We start from the raw sequence: 15,597 nt of genomic DNA, 5'->3' as shown, positions 1-15,597 counted from the left end.
TAAAAACTGTGCTTCTCCCAAATAATTTTATACCAGGTCCTTATCGCTCTTACTTACCGTTTGCCTTTGACGATGATGAAGAGGAGGGAGGAAGGAGAACTAGGAGGAGGGGGAGGGGGAAGAGGAGCATTTATGAAGTGCCAGTGTATACTGGGCACTCTCCTAGGCTCTCTTTAGGCACTAACTCACTCCCAGCACCCCATGAACATAGGTATATGCTGCTATCACCCCAAGAGACCCGGTGAAGAGCTGGAGAGAGCTTTTTTGCTGCAGCATCAATGCCACCAGCTGGTTAGGGGTGGCATTGGGATTCAGAGCCAGAGGATGCCTCCAGAGTCCAGGCTCCATGTGCTCTCTAAGGCCAGCAGAGTGCTCGCAGCCAGGAGCTGCTCACGTGATGAGTGGGAGGAACCCCTCATCTGGACTAAAGGGACCAGAAACTTCTAGTCCCGATTCTGCCACTGATTTCCTATGCACCCTTGAGCACATCTGTGGTTTTTCCCACATAAAACAAGGGACCCGGTGGGGCACGGTGGCGCACACCTGTAATACTAGCCTCTGAGGCAGGAGGATCACGAGTTCAAAGCCAGCCTCAGCAAAAGTGAGGTGCTAAGCCACTCAGTGAGACCCTGTTTCTAAATAAAATACAAAATAGGACTGGGGATGTGGCTCAGTGGTCGGGTGCCCCCGAGTTCAATCCCCAGTACCCATCCCCAGAAAAAAAGGGGGGGGTGGCTGGATATTGATAACTGGCCATAATAAGAGCTAGTATTCTTAATTCTGTTCTTTCTCAAGGTTTTAAGTAATTAAGTTCCAACAACAATTTTAAAAAATTGAGGCACAGAGAGATGAAGTCATCGGTTCAAACCTGGAAATCGAGAGCACCAGGATTCAAACACGTCACCCTCTGAAACTATACTCCCTATCGACGTGGTTCTAAGGAGATGTCTCCAGGGCCATAGGGAACAGGTTGGGGTAGAGATGAGATAGAAATACTTTGGGGGTCTCTCTGCCCATGAACATCAGAACAGCTCAACTTGCCTCTATTTGTAGAATGAGCTCCTACTTTGTATTTCCTGCAAAGAAAAGTTGTGCTGCTAAAACAAAAAAGGTGGAAGTGGCTGGACCAAATAATTCTGGGATGTAATGAGACTCCCAGGTATAAGCAGGATTTTTTCTGGCCATCATAGTTCATTTTGGCTGCAAAAGGTGGGATCAAGGTTCCTCCTGGGAAGGACCCCAGCTTAGAGAAGGGCAGGGTGGTAGAGCTCAGGACTCCACTCCCACCTACCTGTTCCACTCGGATCTCAATCTCTCCATTCACCCTCTTGCCATGGAAATACTTGGACCTGCAAGGAGAGGAAGAAATCAACTGAGTAAGGATGCAGACTGCTCTACTGCTTCCTCCCAAAGGCCTTACCCAAGAAGTGCCTGCCGCCTTCCCTCTCACTGCCCCTCTTGACTGATGACTGCCCCATTATTTAGAGGCAACGTGTGGTGGATGGAAAGAGAACAGGCGGAAGATGGAAGACTCAGAATTTTGGTGCTGTCAAACCACTTGACCTCCCTATGTCTCAGTTTTATCCTTTGCAGAAGAAAGCTGTTAATTGATTGGGTTATTCATTTTTTTTTTAATGATAGCTACACTATGGAACCAATCTAGGTGCCCTTCAACGACGAATGGATGAAGACATTGTGGTATATACACACAATGGAATATTACTCGGCCTTAAAGAAGAATGACTTTTGACTTTTGCTGGCAAATGGATGAATCTGGAAAACCAAAGGCTGAATGTTCTCTCTGACATGCAGAGGCTAACACACAGTGAGGGAGTGGAGGGAAGAATAGAAGTTCACTGGATTAGACAAAGGGGAACGAAGGAAATGGGAGATGGGAGTAGGTCAGACAGTAGAATGAATCAGACATAACTTTCCTATGTTAAATACGAATACACCACTGGTGAATGAAACATGTACAATCACAAGAATAGGATCCTGATTAGAATGAGTTATACTCCATGTTTAATATGTCAAAATACACTCTATTGTCAGGATATCTAAAAACAACATATAAAGACCTCCCCACAAAAAAGATATTAATAGGTGTGCCACATATTTCTAAGGTTTATCTTAAAAACTAAATGAGATAATATTTACAGACACAGGGTTCAAGCTTGTAGATTAGAAGAAGGCTGCATTTCTAGCTGCTCCATGGCTTGGGACTGAAGTAGTGGAAGTTGTGCTTCTCAGTGAGGTAAGTGAAAGCGAGGATTCACTGAAATTCAACTCTGGGCAGTCAGAGTGTCTTAGAGACTCAGAAATTTGAGTGCTTTGAATAAAGAACAAGAAAGAGCACCTTGGAGCCGATCCAGCTGTGGCAGAGGTGGCAGCAGTGGTGCCGGTCACCATGGAGGGGAAGGATAACTCACAGAGGGAACACACGAGGCAGGTGCTGCACTGACAAACCCACAGACTAGAAAGGCCCACAGACTAGTAGCCTGCACTTAGCTGATCCAAGGGCTGGAGAGTGAACCCGTGTTTGGAAAGTGCTGTGCGCTTCTCAACTGGCAAGTGCAGAGCTGAGCTGGGGGCCAATCTGAGGAGGCCACTCTGCAGCTGCTGCAGGAGGTCGCAGCAAGCCCTGCCATACTGTCCCGGCTGGTGCCTACCCTGCGGCCTGGGGTGTGCGGAGCAGAAAGTGAGTGAAATGGGCCCAGAGGAGATCACCTCCGGGGTCAATCAGAAAAACAAAAGGGAGCACAGCTTTGCCTTTGAGTCCGGCGGCTCATGGGACCAGATGAAGGGGCCAGGGAACGGATGAGGCAGGTGTGGACATACTCAGGGACTCATCCTGGGCAGCAGAATGTGGAGAATGGGCTCCCTTACCCCGGGAACAGAGTTCTCAGGAGGCTCCTGAGATCCAGACTCCCAGCCGAGGCTGGCCCCAGGGGTGTGTGCATCTAATCTCTCTGGAGCAGGCACCACCCAGTGAAGTTCTCAGTCCCACCCCCCGGAATTCCCCTCAGAGAACCCTGCCACAGCCCCACCCGCAGCGCATCCCTCCGGTCTGTGTGAACAGACTCCAATCCCTGGCTCTTCCCACTTCTCCTACCTTACACTGATAAGAAGGGAAGGTAAGAGCTATTTCAATGGGGCTCTTTTAGGCCACGTGAGCTGGCAGCTCAGTGAGCAACAACCACACAAAAGAAAAACAATAAAGGAAGAGGTGGACAACCTCCAGTCCTCCCACCCCACCCCCTCAACAGTCCAAGGAGAAATGGAAAGGAGGACGGCTGGGCCTGGGAAGTGACCACTTAGTCTTAGTGACCGTTTAGACCAGCTCAGTGAAGACGACTCTTCTATTTTTCATTAAGAATCTTTCCTTTCTTTTTCTTTTTTTTTTTTTTGTTGGTGTTTTTGATGTGTGGATAGCTTCATGGACATAGGCATATGTATACTCTCATGCTTCTTTGTTTCCTCATTTTTTACCATATTTTATGATGCATTTCCTTGCAATGTCTTTTGAGAGTTAGGGTTTGGGTTGTCTTATTTTTGTGTTGGTTTGGGTCTGAATGATTCTCTTCTCTCCTTTTTTCTCCGACCAACAGCCACATTCCTCTGGTTCTCTCTTGCTTTACTTTGTTTTCCTATTTCTCTCCTCCATCATGTGCAGCGACTCCTCTGCATTCTCTCTGTTCACATTTTGAGCATCCTGGGCTTTCTTCTACCTCCTTAGCATATTATTGTCATTTTCTACTAATGACCTATATTTCTACCATCTTGTAGAACTATTTGGTTTCACTGTCTTTTAGAACGGTAGCTCCTGCCCCCACCATTAATGTTGTTGCGATTATCAGTGCTGTGGGTGACACAGCTGACACCTGCTGTTTACTTTAATGTCACATCCAGTTCATGGTTATTTATTGTTTTTGCTGTCAGCAATTGCTGACCCAGCCATTCCTGTGTTTGTGGTGATTCGGGTTATGCCTGTCTTACTAGGCACCAGGTATATTTATTTCAATGCTGTCTACTGTTGGCTTCGATTGTTGCTATTATTGGTTTTCTACTTTTCTGTGAGGTGCTAGGAATCTACAGGCACAATACAAGCTCACAGGGTAGACTCCTTGACTGAACTGATCCCAGCCAAAAGACAGCACACCTCCCTCCATACATAAATTAACCACCTGAAACTTCAGCTGAACTTGTCTCTTCTATTCAATACAAAGAATAGAAGAGACAAATATCCAAACTAATAACCTGGTCCCAAGTAGGAACAGTTAGAGATGAACCCTCGGGTGAATATGGACATTCACTCCTACAGCAAAAAGAGAGACAATGAAGACAAAGGCCATGGATACCATACCTACAAGGGGTCTTACTCTAGATCATTCTAGGTTACTTTGTCAAATGAAGATTGTGCCCTAAAAAGTCCTACATGTAAGAGTAGAAGAGAAATCTCTTCCAATAGACACATGAAACCCAACATAGGAATCCAAGAAATATGAAAAAAACAAGGGAACACAATGCCTCCTAAAGTTCATGATTCACTAGCAATTAACTCCAAAGATACTGAAATGGATGAAATATAAAAATTCAAAAGAATGATTATAAAAATGATCAATGAAATTCAAGAGGAAATGGAAAAACAACTGAATGAATGAAGGAAGTCAGTACTGGAAACAAATGAAAAATTCAATAAGGAGACAGATATATTGAAAAAGAAGCAAACTTCTTGGAAATGAAAGACCCAATAAATCCAATAAAATGTTCAGTTAAGAGTCTCTCTAACAGAGCAGACTCTGCTGAAGACAGTTTCTCAGAGATGGAAGACAAAGTGGCCAACATTGAACATTTGGACAGTATTAAGGAAAATAAGTAACCTTGAAGAGAACATATAAGAACTCTTGGACAACTTTAAGGGACCAAAGTTAAGGATCATTGAAATTGAAGATGGTTGTGCGATGCAGACTCATGGAATGGATAACCTCTTTAGGAAAATAATAACAGAATGATTTCAAAATCTTGAGAATGAGCTGAATATCCGGACGCAGAACTCATTCAAAATCCCAAATAGACAAGATTGAACAAGAATCTCTTCATGACACATTACAATTAAAATGCCTAACATAGGGAACAAGGATAGAATTTTAAAAGACTTAAGAGAAAAATATCAGGCCACATTTAGTGGCAAGCCAATTAGAATTGCTTTTGATTTCTCAGCATAAACTGTAAAAGCCAGGAGAGCTTGAAATGATGTGTTCTAAGCTCTGAAAGAAAATAACTGTCAACTAAGATTGCTACATTCAGCAAATCTTTCCTTCAGAGTTAAAGAAGAAATAACCCCCCCAGATAAGTAAAAACTAAAAAAAAAAAAAACAAACAAACAAAAAAAATATGACTACTAAGTTATAATCGTCACTATAGAAAAGATTTAAAGAAATATTCCACCCAGAGGAAATTAAAAACAAATCCCAGAGCTCACAGATGAACAATCTCATTTGAAGAGTAGCTAAGCAAATGAGAAACAGGACCAAATCAAACATTAAAAATAAAGCAAAATGGTGGGAATGAATAAACCTCCCTATAAAATAACATTAAATGTAAGTGCTCTCAACTCTCCAATTAAAAGACATAGACTGGTAAAATGAAATTTAAAAAAGATGCAACTATATGTTGTTTGCAAGAAATATCATCTTACCGGCCACAGGCTATAAGTGAAAGTATGGAAATTAATATACAAGATAAATGGAGACCCCCATAGCTACTCATGCTTGTATCAGACAAAGCAGAGCTCAAAGCAAAATTAATCAGAAGAGACATAAAAGGGAATTTCATACTAGTAAAGGGAATAATCCAATAATAAAATATAATTACAGTAAATATTTATGCCCCAGATGTTAGTGTATCTAATTACATGAAACAGACACTACTTGAATTAAAAACTCAGACTGCAGTACAATAATACTGGCTGATTTCAACATACCTCTCTCACTAATATAGGTCTACAGACATAAACTCATTAAAAACTCTTTGAACCTGAAAATATTGTAAATCCAATGTACTTAGCAGACATCTCTTAAATATTTTATCCAACAACAGCTTAAATATACATTATATTCTTCTTAAGCAGCTTATGGAACCTTCTCCAAAACAGACCACATTATAAGCCACAAAGCAATTCTTAGCAAATACAAAAAAAAAAGTTGATATAATTCCTTGCATTATATCAGATCATAATGGAAAAAATATTAGGAATCAGAACAAAACCAAAAACAAAACACCAAATTCTACAGAAATTAGCACATTAAGATTGAACAATGTACTTTTGAATGATGAATGGGTATAGAAGAAACCAGGAGAGAAATTTTAAAATTATTAGAATCAAATGAAAATAGTGACACAAGGTACCAGAACTTCTGGAACACCATGAAGGTCACTCTAAGAGGAAAGTTTATAGCTATGAATGCCTACATGAAAAAATCAGAAAGATCCAAAATATACAAACTGATAATATATCTTAAGATCCTTAAAAAGAAGGAAAAAATACACTTCCAAAAACCAGTAGAAGCAATTAATTAAAATATTAATTAATATTAGTGATGAAATTGAGAAAAAAATACAAAGCATCAATGAAATGAAAGAGTTGGTTCTTTGAAAAGGTATACAAGATTGATAAATTATTAGCCAAACTAACCTAAAGAAAAAGAGAGAAGACTCAAGTTAGTAAAAACAGAGATGAAAAAGGAGAAATCACCATAGATATATCAGAAATCTGGAGGATAATTAGAGACTATTTTGAAAATGTATACTCAAAAAAAATTGGAAAATCTAGAAGAAATGGATACATTTCTGGATACATATGGCCTCCCAAAAGTGAATCAAGAGGACACAGAAAACCTAAACAGACCAATAACAAGCAATGGAATAGAAAAAGTAATAAAAAGTATAAAAAGCCTTCCAACAAAGAAAAGCCAAGGATCAAATGAATTCTCAGCTGAATTACACCAGTCCTTTAAAGAAAAAACTAATGCCAATGCTCCTCAAATTATTCCATAAAATAGAAAGGGACGGAACACTTCCAAATTTATTCTATGAAACCAGTAACACCCTCATACCAAAACCAGATAAGGACACATCAAGGAAAGAAAACTACAGACCAATATCCCTGACAAACTTAGATGTTGAATTCTTAATAAAATATTAGCAAATCATATTAAAAACATATTAAGAAGATTGTCCATCATGACCAAGTTGTATTCATCCTAGGGATGTGAAGATGGCTTAACATATACAAGTCAATAAATTTAATTCATCATACAAACATAATTAAGAACAAAAATCACTTAGTCATTTCAACAGAATCACAGAAAGCCTTTGGCAAAATTCAGCACCCATGCATGATTAAAAAAAAAAAATCACCGAAGAAACTAGGCTTAGAAGGAGCCTACTTCAACATTATAAAGTTCATGTATGACAATCCAAAGTCAACATCATAGTGAATGTGGAAAAACTTAAAAGTCTGGAAAGAGACAAGGAGATCCACTCTTACCATTCCTATTCAATAAGTACTAGAAATTCTTACCAGAGCAATTAGGCAAGAAAAGGAAATAAAAGGGATAAAAATCAGAAAGGAAGAAGTCAAATTATCCCTGTTTTCAGATGATATGGTCCAGTACATAAAAGATACAAAAAACTCCACCAATAGATTGCTAGAGAGAATAAACAAATTCAGCAAAGTAGCAGATTGCAAAATCAACATTCAAAAACCTGTAGCTTTCTTATATACCAATAAAAAAAGAAAGAAATTGGGAAAACAATCCCAATCAAAATGGCTCCTTTAAAAATTTCTAGGAATAAACCTAACCCAGGAGTTGAAAGACCTCTATACGGAAGAAAGAAACATGGAAGAAAGAAATTGAAAAAGACCTAGAAGATGGAAAGATCTCCCATGTTCACGGATAGGCAGAATTCATATTGTTAAAGCAATATATGGATTCAAAGCAAGCCCTCTCAAAATATCAATGACATCCTTCGCAGAAGTAGAAAAAAAAAAAACAGTCCTAAATTTCATTTGGAAGAATAAAAGGCCCAGAATAGCCAAAAAATTCTAAGCCAAAAGAGCAATTCTAAGCAAATTATACTACAGAGTTCAAATAATGCTATGGAGATACAGTAACAAAAACTGTATGGTATAGGTATAAAAACAAACACATAGATTAGTGGTACACGAAAGAATATGGAGAAAAACTCACCCGATATAGTCAACTGGACAAATGTGCCAAAAACACACATTGGAGAAAAGAAAAACAAAAGAGTGCTGGGGAAACCAGTTATCTACATGTCAAAGGAGAATAGACCCTTATCTCTCACCCTGCACAAAAATCAACTCAAATTGAATCAGACCTAGGAACTAATTATACCAGAAACTATGTAACTCCTAGAAGAAACTGTAGGGTCAACACTCCAACATATAGACACAGGCAACCGCTTTCTCAATGAGACCCTGAAGTTCAGGAAATTATGCCAAGAGTTAATAAATGGGATGGCAACAAATTAAAAAGCTTTTGCACAGTAAACAGGATAATTAAGAGCATGAAGAGAGAACCTCAAGCATGTGAAAAAAATCTTTGTCAGCTACTTTTCCACCATAAGATTAATATCTAGAATGTATAAAGCAGTCAAAAAACTTACCATCAAAAAACCCCCCAAATAATCCAATTAACAAATGGACAAATAAACTAGACAGAAGAAATACAAATGTCCAACCCATGCATGAAAAAAATATTCAACATCATTAATAATTGGGTAAATGCAAATCAAAACTACACTGAGATTTCATCTCACTCCAGTCAGAATGGCAGCCATCAAGAATACAAACAATAATAAATGCTAGAGAGGATGCAGAAAAAAAGAAACACCTTTACACTGTTGATGTAATTGCAAATCTGCACAACCACTATGGAAATAAGTATGGAGGCTCTTCAAAAGACTAGGCATGGAACCACCATATGACCCTGCTGTACCACTTCTCAGTAGTTACCCTGAAGAATGGAAGTCATCATATTATAGTGCCATGCATGCCCATTTTCATAGCAGTGTAATTCACAATAGCTAAACTATGGAATCAGGCTAGGTATTCATCAATGAATGAATGGAAAAAGAAAATGTGGTGTGTACACACACACACACACACACACACACACACACACACTACAATGGAGTTTTGTTCCGTCATAATGAAGAATGAATAATGTCATTTGCAGGGAAATGAATAGGACTTAGACATTATGCAACAGAGGAATGTAGAAGAAAGTCAAAGAAAGTGATGCTTACTTTGACTTTCTTCTACATTCCTCTGTTGCCCCTATTATCTGTAAATGGCATTACTACCTACCCACTGCTCAAAGTAGAAACACAGAAATCATTCTTGTGACCTCTTTCTCCCTGCCTGTCCTCATTGATTTTATATTCTATTTATTTCTTAAATCCATCCACTTGCCCATTTATTCCCACAAGCACCCTGGCCCTGACCCATAATTTATATTTATTCTGATAAGAATTATTTTTCATACTCTATTTCTATTTCTCTTTCATATGGCTTATTATAACTATACCTAAAAGAATTAATAACTGTGTTAAATGCCCGCGTCCCATTACATGATGATATGGCTCCTCAAGGTCAGGAAATACCTGTCTGATTCATCATCCTATTTCCAGAACCCACCACAGTGCTTAACACACAGTAGGAGTTCAATGACTATTTGTTGGATAAATAAATGAGTTCAAAGAGTTAAGTTTAACCTTTTCCATTGAAAGCTCACCACCACCTCCAAAAGTAGGCATTTTTATTTCTACTCTATAGATGAGAAAACTAAAATTCAGAGAGACTTAATACTTTATTGAAGGCACTGGAATCCAGGTCTTCTAATTCTGTATTTGTAATTTTGCTCAACCCTGAAAAACTAGCAGCTAAAGTTTGGGTGTGTTATGGTTTGTATGTGAGGTGTCTCATTCAGAGGTACAGCGATGGGATTGTGAGAGCTGTGACCTACTCAGTCCATCCTAGTCTGAATGACCTGATGATAACTATAGGTCATCCATCTCCACTGTAGCCAGGGGAGATGGATCACTGGGGGCATGCCCCGGAAGGGTGCATCTTTCCTGTGGCCCCTTCTCCCTTCACAGTCTCCGCTTCTTGACCCCACTGTGAGCTCAGCAGCTTTCCTTCTTGGAGCCGGAGCAATGGAGTCAGCCTTCTACACATTGAAACACCTGAGCCTGCGAGCCCTAAATAAACTTCACCTCCTGTAAGTGGTTCTTACTGGGTATTTTGGTCACAGTGATGAAAAAGCTCACAAAATACTTTGGTACCAAGACGTGGGGGTCACTGCTGTGGCCAGCTTGACCATGTGTTTCAGAAGCATGTGGGGCTGGCTTGGAGAAGAGAATTTAAGAAGTCTACAGATGCAGGCTGGAAAACCTTTAGAATGTTGTAAATGGAATTTAATGGAATTCTGGTGGGAGCTAGGAAGACCAGAAAGGGGCATAGGAATGAAGACTGGGCCCATGAAAATTCAGAAAAAAAATGAAGACTCTTTGTGAATTGGTCTAGAGGCCGCTCACATTATATTCTGGCAAAGAACTTGTCTATATTTTGCCCGTGTCTTAAGACTTTATTGAGGCTGAATTTAAAAGTGATAAACCAATGAATCTGGCAGAGGAAATCCAAGGCAGCACAGTCTTCAGTCAGTAACATGGATATTGCTGGCAGCTTTTAACTGGGTTCACTGTGAGAATCAGGAGCAGAATGCAGAGTTAAAGAATTTTAACAACTTGCAGTTTGACTAGAAACTGCATGGAAGCTGTGATTTTTGAAGAGGTTACAGTCCCTAAAGAGATGCTAAGTGCTTTCCACAGTGATACTAGGACAGATGGCTTGAGGACATCTCAGGAAATGGCAAGACCACACCAAATGTAGGATCAAGGATGTAGACTGGAAAATGTCTTGGAGAAGAGATCATGGGGCACCCTGCTAGCACAGGGCGGCTTGGGAAGTTGTTTCACCATGCCGGCACATGTTATTTCAGTCATGTACGCACTCAGAGGCCACTACACCTATGATTCCAGGAGGCCCGGGTACTGCATGAGTGGACAGACCATGACGTCATCTACATGGTGCTGATTCTGTATGAATGTAGGCTGTTCCAATTAAGGGGTCATGGAGGACTCCACTAAGATTTCAAAGGAAGGCCTTGGAGGCCAGCCAAAGTATAGCAGGGTCTTCATCCCTGTGGGCTGCCCCTGAGAGGGCAATGCATGAAACTGTGAAGGTAAAGCCAAAGCTGGAAGGGAAAGTCCAGGAACAAAGACATACCTATATTATGGACCATCTGCCAAGAAAAGCTGCTGGCTGCAGAGAGCCAGGCTAAGAGAGAGGGCACATGGGCTGTAAGCCCCAAGGCTACGGGGCAGGGGTGCACAGCACTTTGGAGATCACATCTCACCGCCATGTGTTCTGGATGCTGAACATGGAACTCTAGAAACTCATGTTCACCCAATTGGTCTTTGGTCTTGCTTTTACCCCATCCTTTCTTCCTACGCCCATGCAGACATACAGAACAGAATGGGAATGTGTAACCCGTGCCACTGTATTTGATGTACGTAACTTGCTTTTTATTTTTACATGGGCTCCCGGAAGTGAGAGTCTCAGGGAAGACTGTGGACTTGAACTTTTGGATAACGCTAATGTTGTTAAGACTATGGGACTCTTGGAGATGGACAAAATACATTTTGCATTGTGAGGTGGACACGTGCTTTTGAAGCCAGAGTGGAATGTTATAGTTTGATAGGAGGTGTCCCCCCAAAGCTCCTGTTAATGCAGGAAGTGGTCAGAGGTACAGCGATTGGGTTGCGAGAGCTGTGCCCTTCTCAGTCCATCCTGGTTTGAACGACTGGTGGGCACCTGGAGGCAAGTGGGACATGGCAGAAGAAGGGTCACTGGGGTTTTGTCCTGGAAGGGTGCAGCTCTCCTGTGGCCCCTTCTCCCTACAATCACTGCTTCTTGACCTTCCCATAAGCTGAGAAGCTTCCTTCTTCCAGGCCCTTCCATTGTATTGGGCTACCTCACCTTGGACCCAGAGCAATGGAGTTGGCCATTTATGGGCTGAGACCTCTGAGACCATGAACCCCAAACAAACTTTCCCTTCTCTAAGTTGTTCTCGTTGGATATTTTGGTCACAGCGACCCAAAAACTAACTAAAACAGAGGGCTTACAGGGTTCGCTATCCTGCCACATTGCAAAGCAAAAGTAACAAAGCTTCCATTTGCTCTCTTTTGATTGTTGGTCGAATGAAACTCTCCGTTCTCAGTCACTCATGGGACACCGGGCATGGTGTTAGGCCCTTCCCTAGACCTCAGGCGGGGAGAGAGTCAACTCTCTCCTCCCCAGTACACATTCTCCCCTTCTCCACAGCAACAGAGTTTACAGATTAGCACATAAAACTGTGTACCCCAACTTTCCCACCAGCTAGGTGTGACCACGTGACTGGGTTCTAATCAACAGTCTGTAAGCATCACATTCAAGAGGCCTCTCCTTGGTTTCGTCTTCTATTCTTTCCCCTGGAACATGGAAGTTGCCAACTATCTTTTCAACCTTCCCTTTGTGAAAGAATCCTTTCTACAGATCCTCAGCCCCTCTTTCCACACTGTCCATGCCAGCACCGTCCATCTCTTCCCAGCTGCAGAACTCACTGATTGACAGCTCTGAGATCAGTGCCTCTTTTTCCTTACAGTGCCGAAGGGCTGAGATGTCACTGAGGCTGGGCCTTCCTGGGACAGGAACTAGGAGTGTGACTCGAAAGCGAGATTTTGCTTTTTATCTCTCAGCGATGCTCTTCAATAAAACGTGTGGGCAGCCGGCGGCCCCGGACAAAGGGAGACTTTTCACACGGTTTGTGGGTTTCATCACAAATCCTCTGTGGTGGTGTCGGCCCATTCCAGACACCAGGACAGGCCCAGCTCCAGGATTTGTGGGACCTGAGGAACAAACCACAGATGGGGATCTAGGTGTCATATGCCTGATGTTTTAAATTGAAAAATAGAGCCAGCAAACATGGAAATAAAACATGGATGCCCTTCTTCCTTCCCAGTACAACTTCACGATGACTTCAAAGACTCAGAGTTTAGACTCAGGATCCCTGGTGCTCCACCCACAATATGGCAGCCCCGGGATCCCCAACTCCAGTTCTCAGTCATTACCCATGATCCTCCATCATCTGTCCCCTCCCTGCTTTCCGTCCTGTACCGCTGAGGGTTCCCGTGCAGGTCTGTGAATGGCCCCGACCACAGAGCCAAGTTTCATCCCCCCACCCCCCACCAACAGTTGTCCCTTGACCGCCTCTTAGGGGATGGGCCAAGGAATTGGCCATGTGCCTCAGATTCTGCATCTGAGAAATTGGGATAATTAGAGTAGCTACCTTCCAGGGTAACTGTGAATGGAATCAGACACTTAGAATAGTCCCTGGCACATGCCAGGCTCCAAAGTGTGTAACCCAGGCCCTGAAGCAGAATCCTCACCAATAAAGAACTATTGAAAGCTTAGTCAGTGCAGATGGGTCCAGGTCCATGCAGACAGGAGCCACAAATAAACAAAACACCATCTTTTTTTTTTTTTTTTTGGTACCAAGGATTAAATCCAGGGATGCTTTGCCACTAAGACATATCCCCAGCCTTCTTTGCCCTTTTTTTACTTTTTATTTTGAGACAGGGTCTCATTAAGTTGCTTAGGGCCTTGCTGAGTTTCTGAGGCTGGCTTTGAACTTGCAATCCTCCCGCCTCAGCCTCCTGAGCCACTGGGATTACAGGTATGCGCCCTCCATGCCAGGCTATAAAACACAATCTTTTTGTGGCTTGAGGTCAAACAGCCAGTCAATTGCACAGGCAGCAACCCCAGCCCCCGTATGATTTGTGATTCTTTTCACTTTGACGTGACCCATAAGTGCAAAGAGTGATGGATGATGACATATGAATAGGTGGCATGGTATGTAAGGATTTAAGCCCCTTCACATCCTCCTCCTATTTAAGCCTCGTGTCTGCTCTGGGAGGAGATGGGCAGGGATCACTCTCCAGGTTCCGGATGGTGAAGCCCCAGTTCAACGCCTCATAACCTCCGAGTGGTTCTGTACGTTGGGATTTTCAGGACTGGTCCAGGGTCCTTCCTGATACCTACGAGAGGGCCCACTCTCACCCATCAGCTCATCTGTGCCTACTTCATAGACAAACCCAACTTCCCGGGATCCCCTAAATGCCTCTGCCACTCTTACGCCTCGGAGCCTTTGCATGAGCTTAGGATACTATGTGTTCTTTCTTGTAGCCTCTTTCTTCTGGCCCGAATCCCCCTGGGTGCTATGCACAGTGGTGTTTTCCTTGGCAGAATCCCTCTCCTGCCCCAGCTGGCGGGGCTGAGTGTCCTGCTCAGCTTCTCCAGCATGTTGCACCCACAGCCATGATAACCCTTATCATTCAGCCTTGTAATTATACATCCCTTGCCATCTCCTGTCTCCAAACACCTGTGAGCTTCTGGAAAACAGAAACTGATTCAGTGCTTACGGTGTGCCCAGTATCAGGCACAACATGCGGGGTACAGGCACATGCTGCCCAAATGTCTGTTGGCTGGGTAAATGCATAATATAAACTCCCTTCCTTGAGATACTCTACTGCCACCTACTGGTATATCATTGTAATATGTTTACAAATCAACACTGATTATGATGGGGGGGGGGGTCATTGTACAGTGTCCAACCTGCCCAACCAGCAGCCCTGAACTTGAATCTCACCTGGAACTCAGAGCACTTCGCATTACACCAATACCACCCAGGAAGCTCTGGCCCTGATGAACCTCAACTTCCTGGGAGAAATTGCTTGTTTTGCGCATCCCTGGAATGTTTACTGCAGAGCCTGGCAGGCGGACTCAGGCTGAGGTGAGGGTCAGGCGGTCCATTGCCCTGCTTGGCTGGGAGTCAGAAGTCTGTCTCCTGATGGGCCACACAGACTGCTGCCTCCTTGCCGGAGGCTCATTCAGGCTTGAGCTGCCTCCGAAACACTTCTGTCTGGCAGAGGGGAGGGCAGGGATGGTCTGGAATTCTAGATGCCTTTGGGGGCTGGGTAATTGACTGGCTGTTTGACCTCAGGCAAAGAGATGGACCCGCTGTGCTCAAGGGCTTTGTCTCCTCCTAGCTGCCCCCTCCTCATGCCCTAAGAGGTTCCTTCTCAAAACAAGCTCTCTGAACACCTCGCCCATCAATCACAGCTGTGGCCTTGTGGAGGGGCTGGGGAGCTCCGGATTCCACCAGGCTTCCTTCTCTGTGGGTGGTCTCATATTCTACTGCCACATCAGAAGCCCCAGGAAGGAGAATGTGATAAAACCCGCGTGGGAAATCCCCATGGGGGGCGGCGGGCTGTGGTGTGTGGGAGAGATTTATGAGGAGCAGCCGAGGGGACAGAAGGAAGAGAATTAGCACAAACAGGATCCACCTGGGTCCAAGCAGGGGTCTCCCAGCCAATGTGTCCTGTGTGCGGAGACAATGGGGCTGGGCTCTA

General features: G+C 42.9%; 1 protein-coding gene across 2 annotated transcripts in view; it reads right to left on the bottom strand.

The window, feature by feature from the left end:
* Syn3 (synapsin III) overlaps positions 1-15,597 on the bottom strand; it is a 378,592-nt gene that overhangs the window by 349,422 nt on the left and 13,573 nt on the right. For both annotated transcript variants that reach the window (XM_026396709.2, XM_026396711.2), the window contains exon 2: positions 1,292-1,349. In XM_026396709.2, coding sequence (XP_026252494.2) covers positions 1,292-1,349 — 58 coding nt within the window. The remainder of the gene's footprint in view (positions 1-1,291; positions 1,350-15,597) is intronic.

Source organism: Urocitellus parryii, chromosome 5, assembly GCF_045843805.1.
Source record: "Urocitellus parryii isolate mUroPar1 chromosome 5, mUroPar1.hap1, whole genome shotgun sequence".
NCBI classification, from domain to species: domain Eukaryota; kingdom Metazoa; phylum Chordata; class Mammalia; order Rodentia; family Sciuridae; genus Urocitellus; species Urocitellus parryii.
Note: the sequence above shows the minus strand (reverse complement) of the source record. Positions and strands in the feature narration are given on the sequence as shown.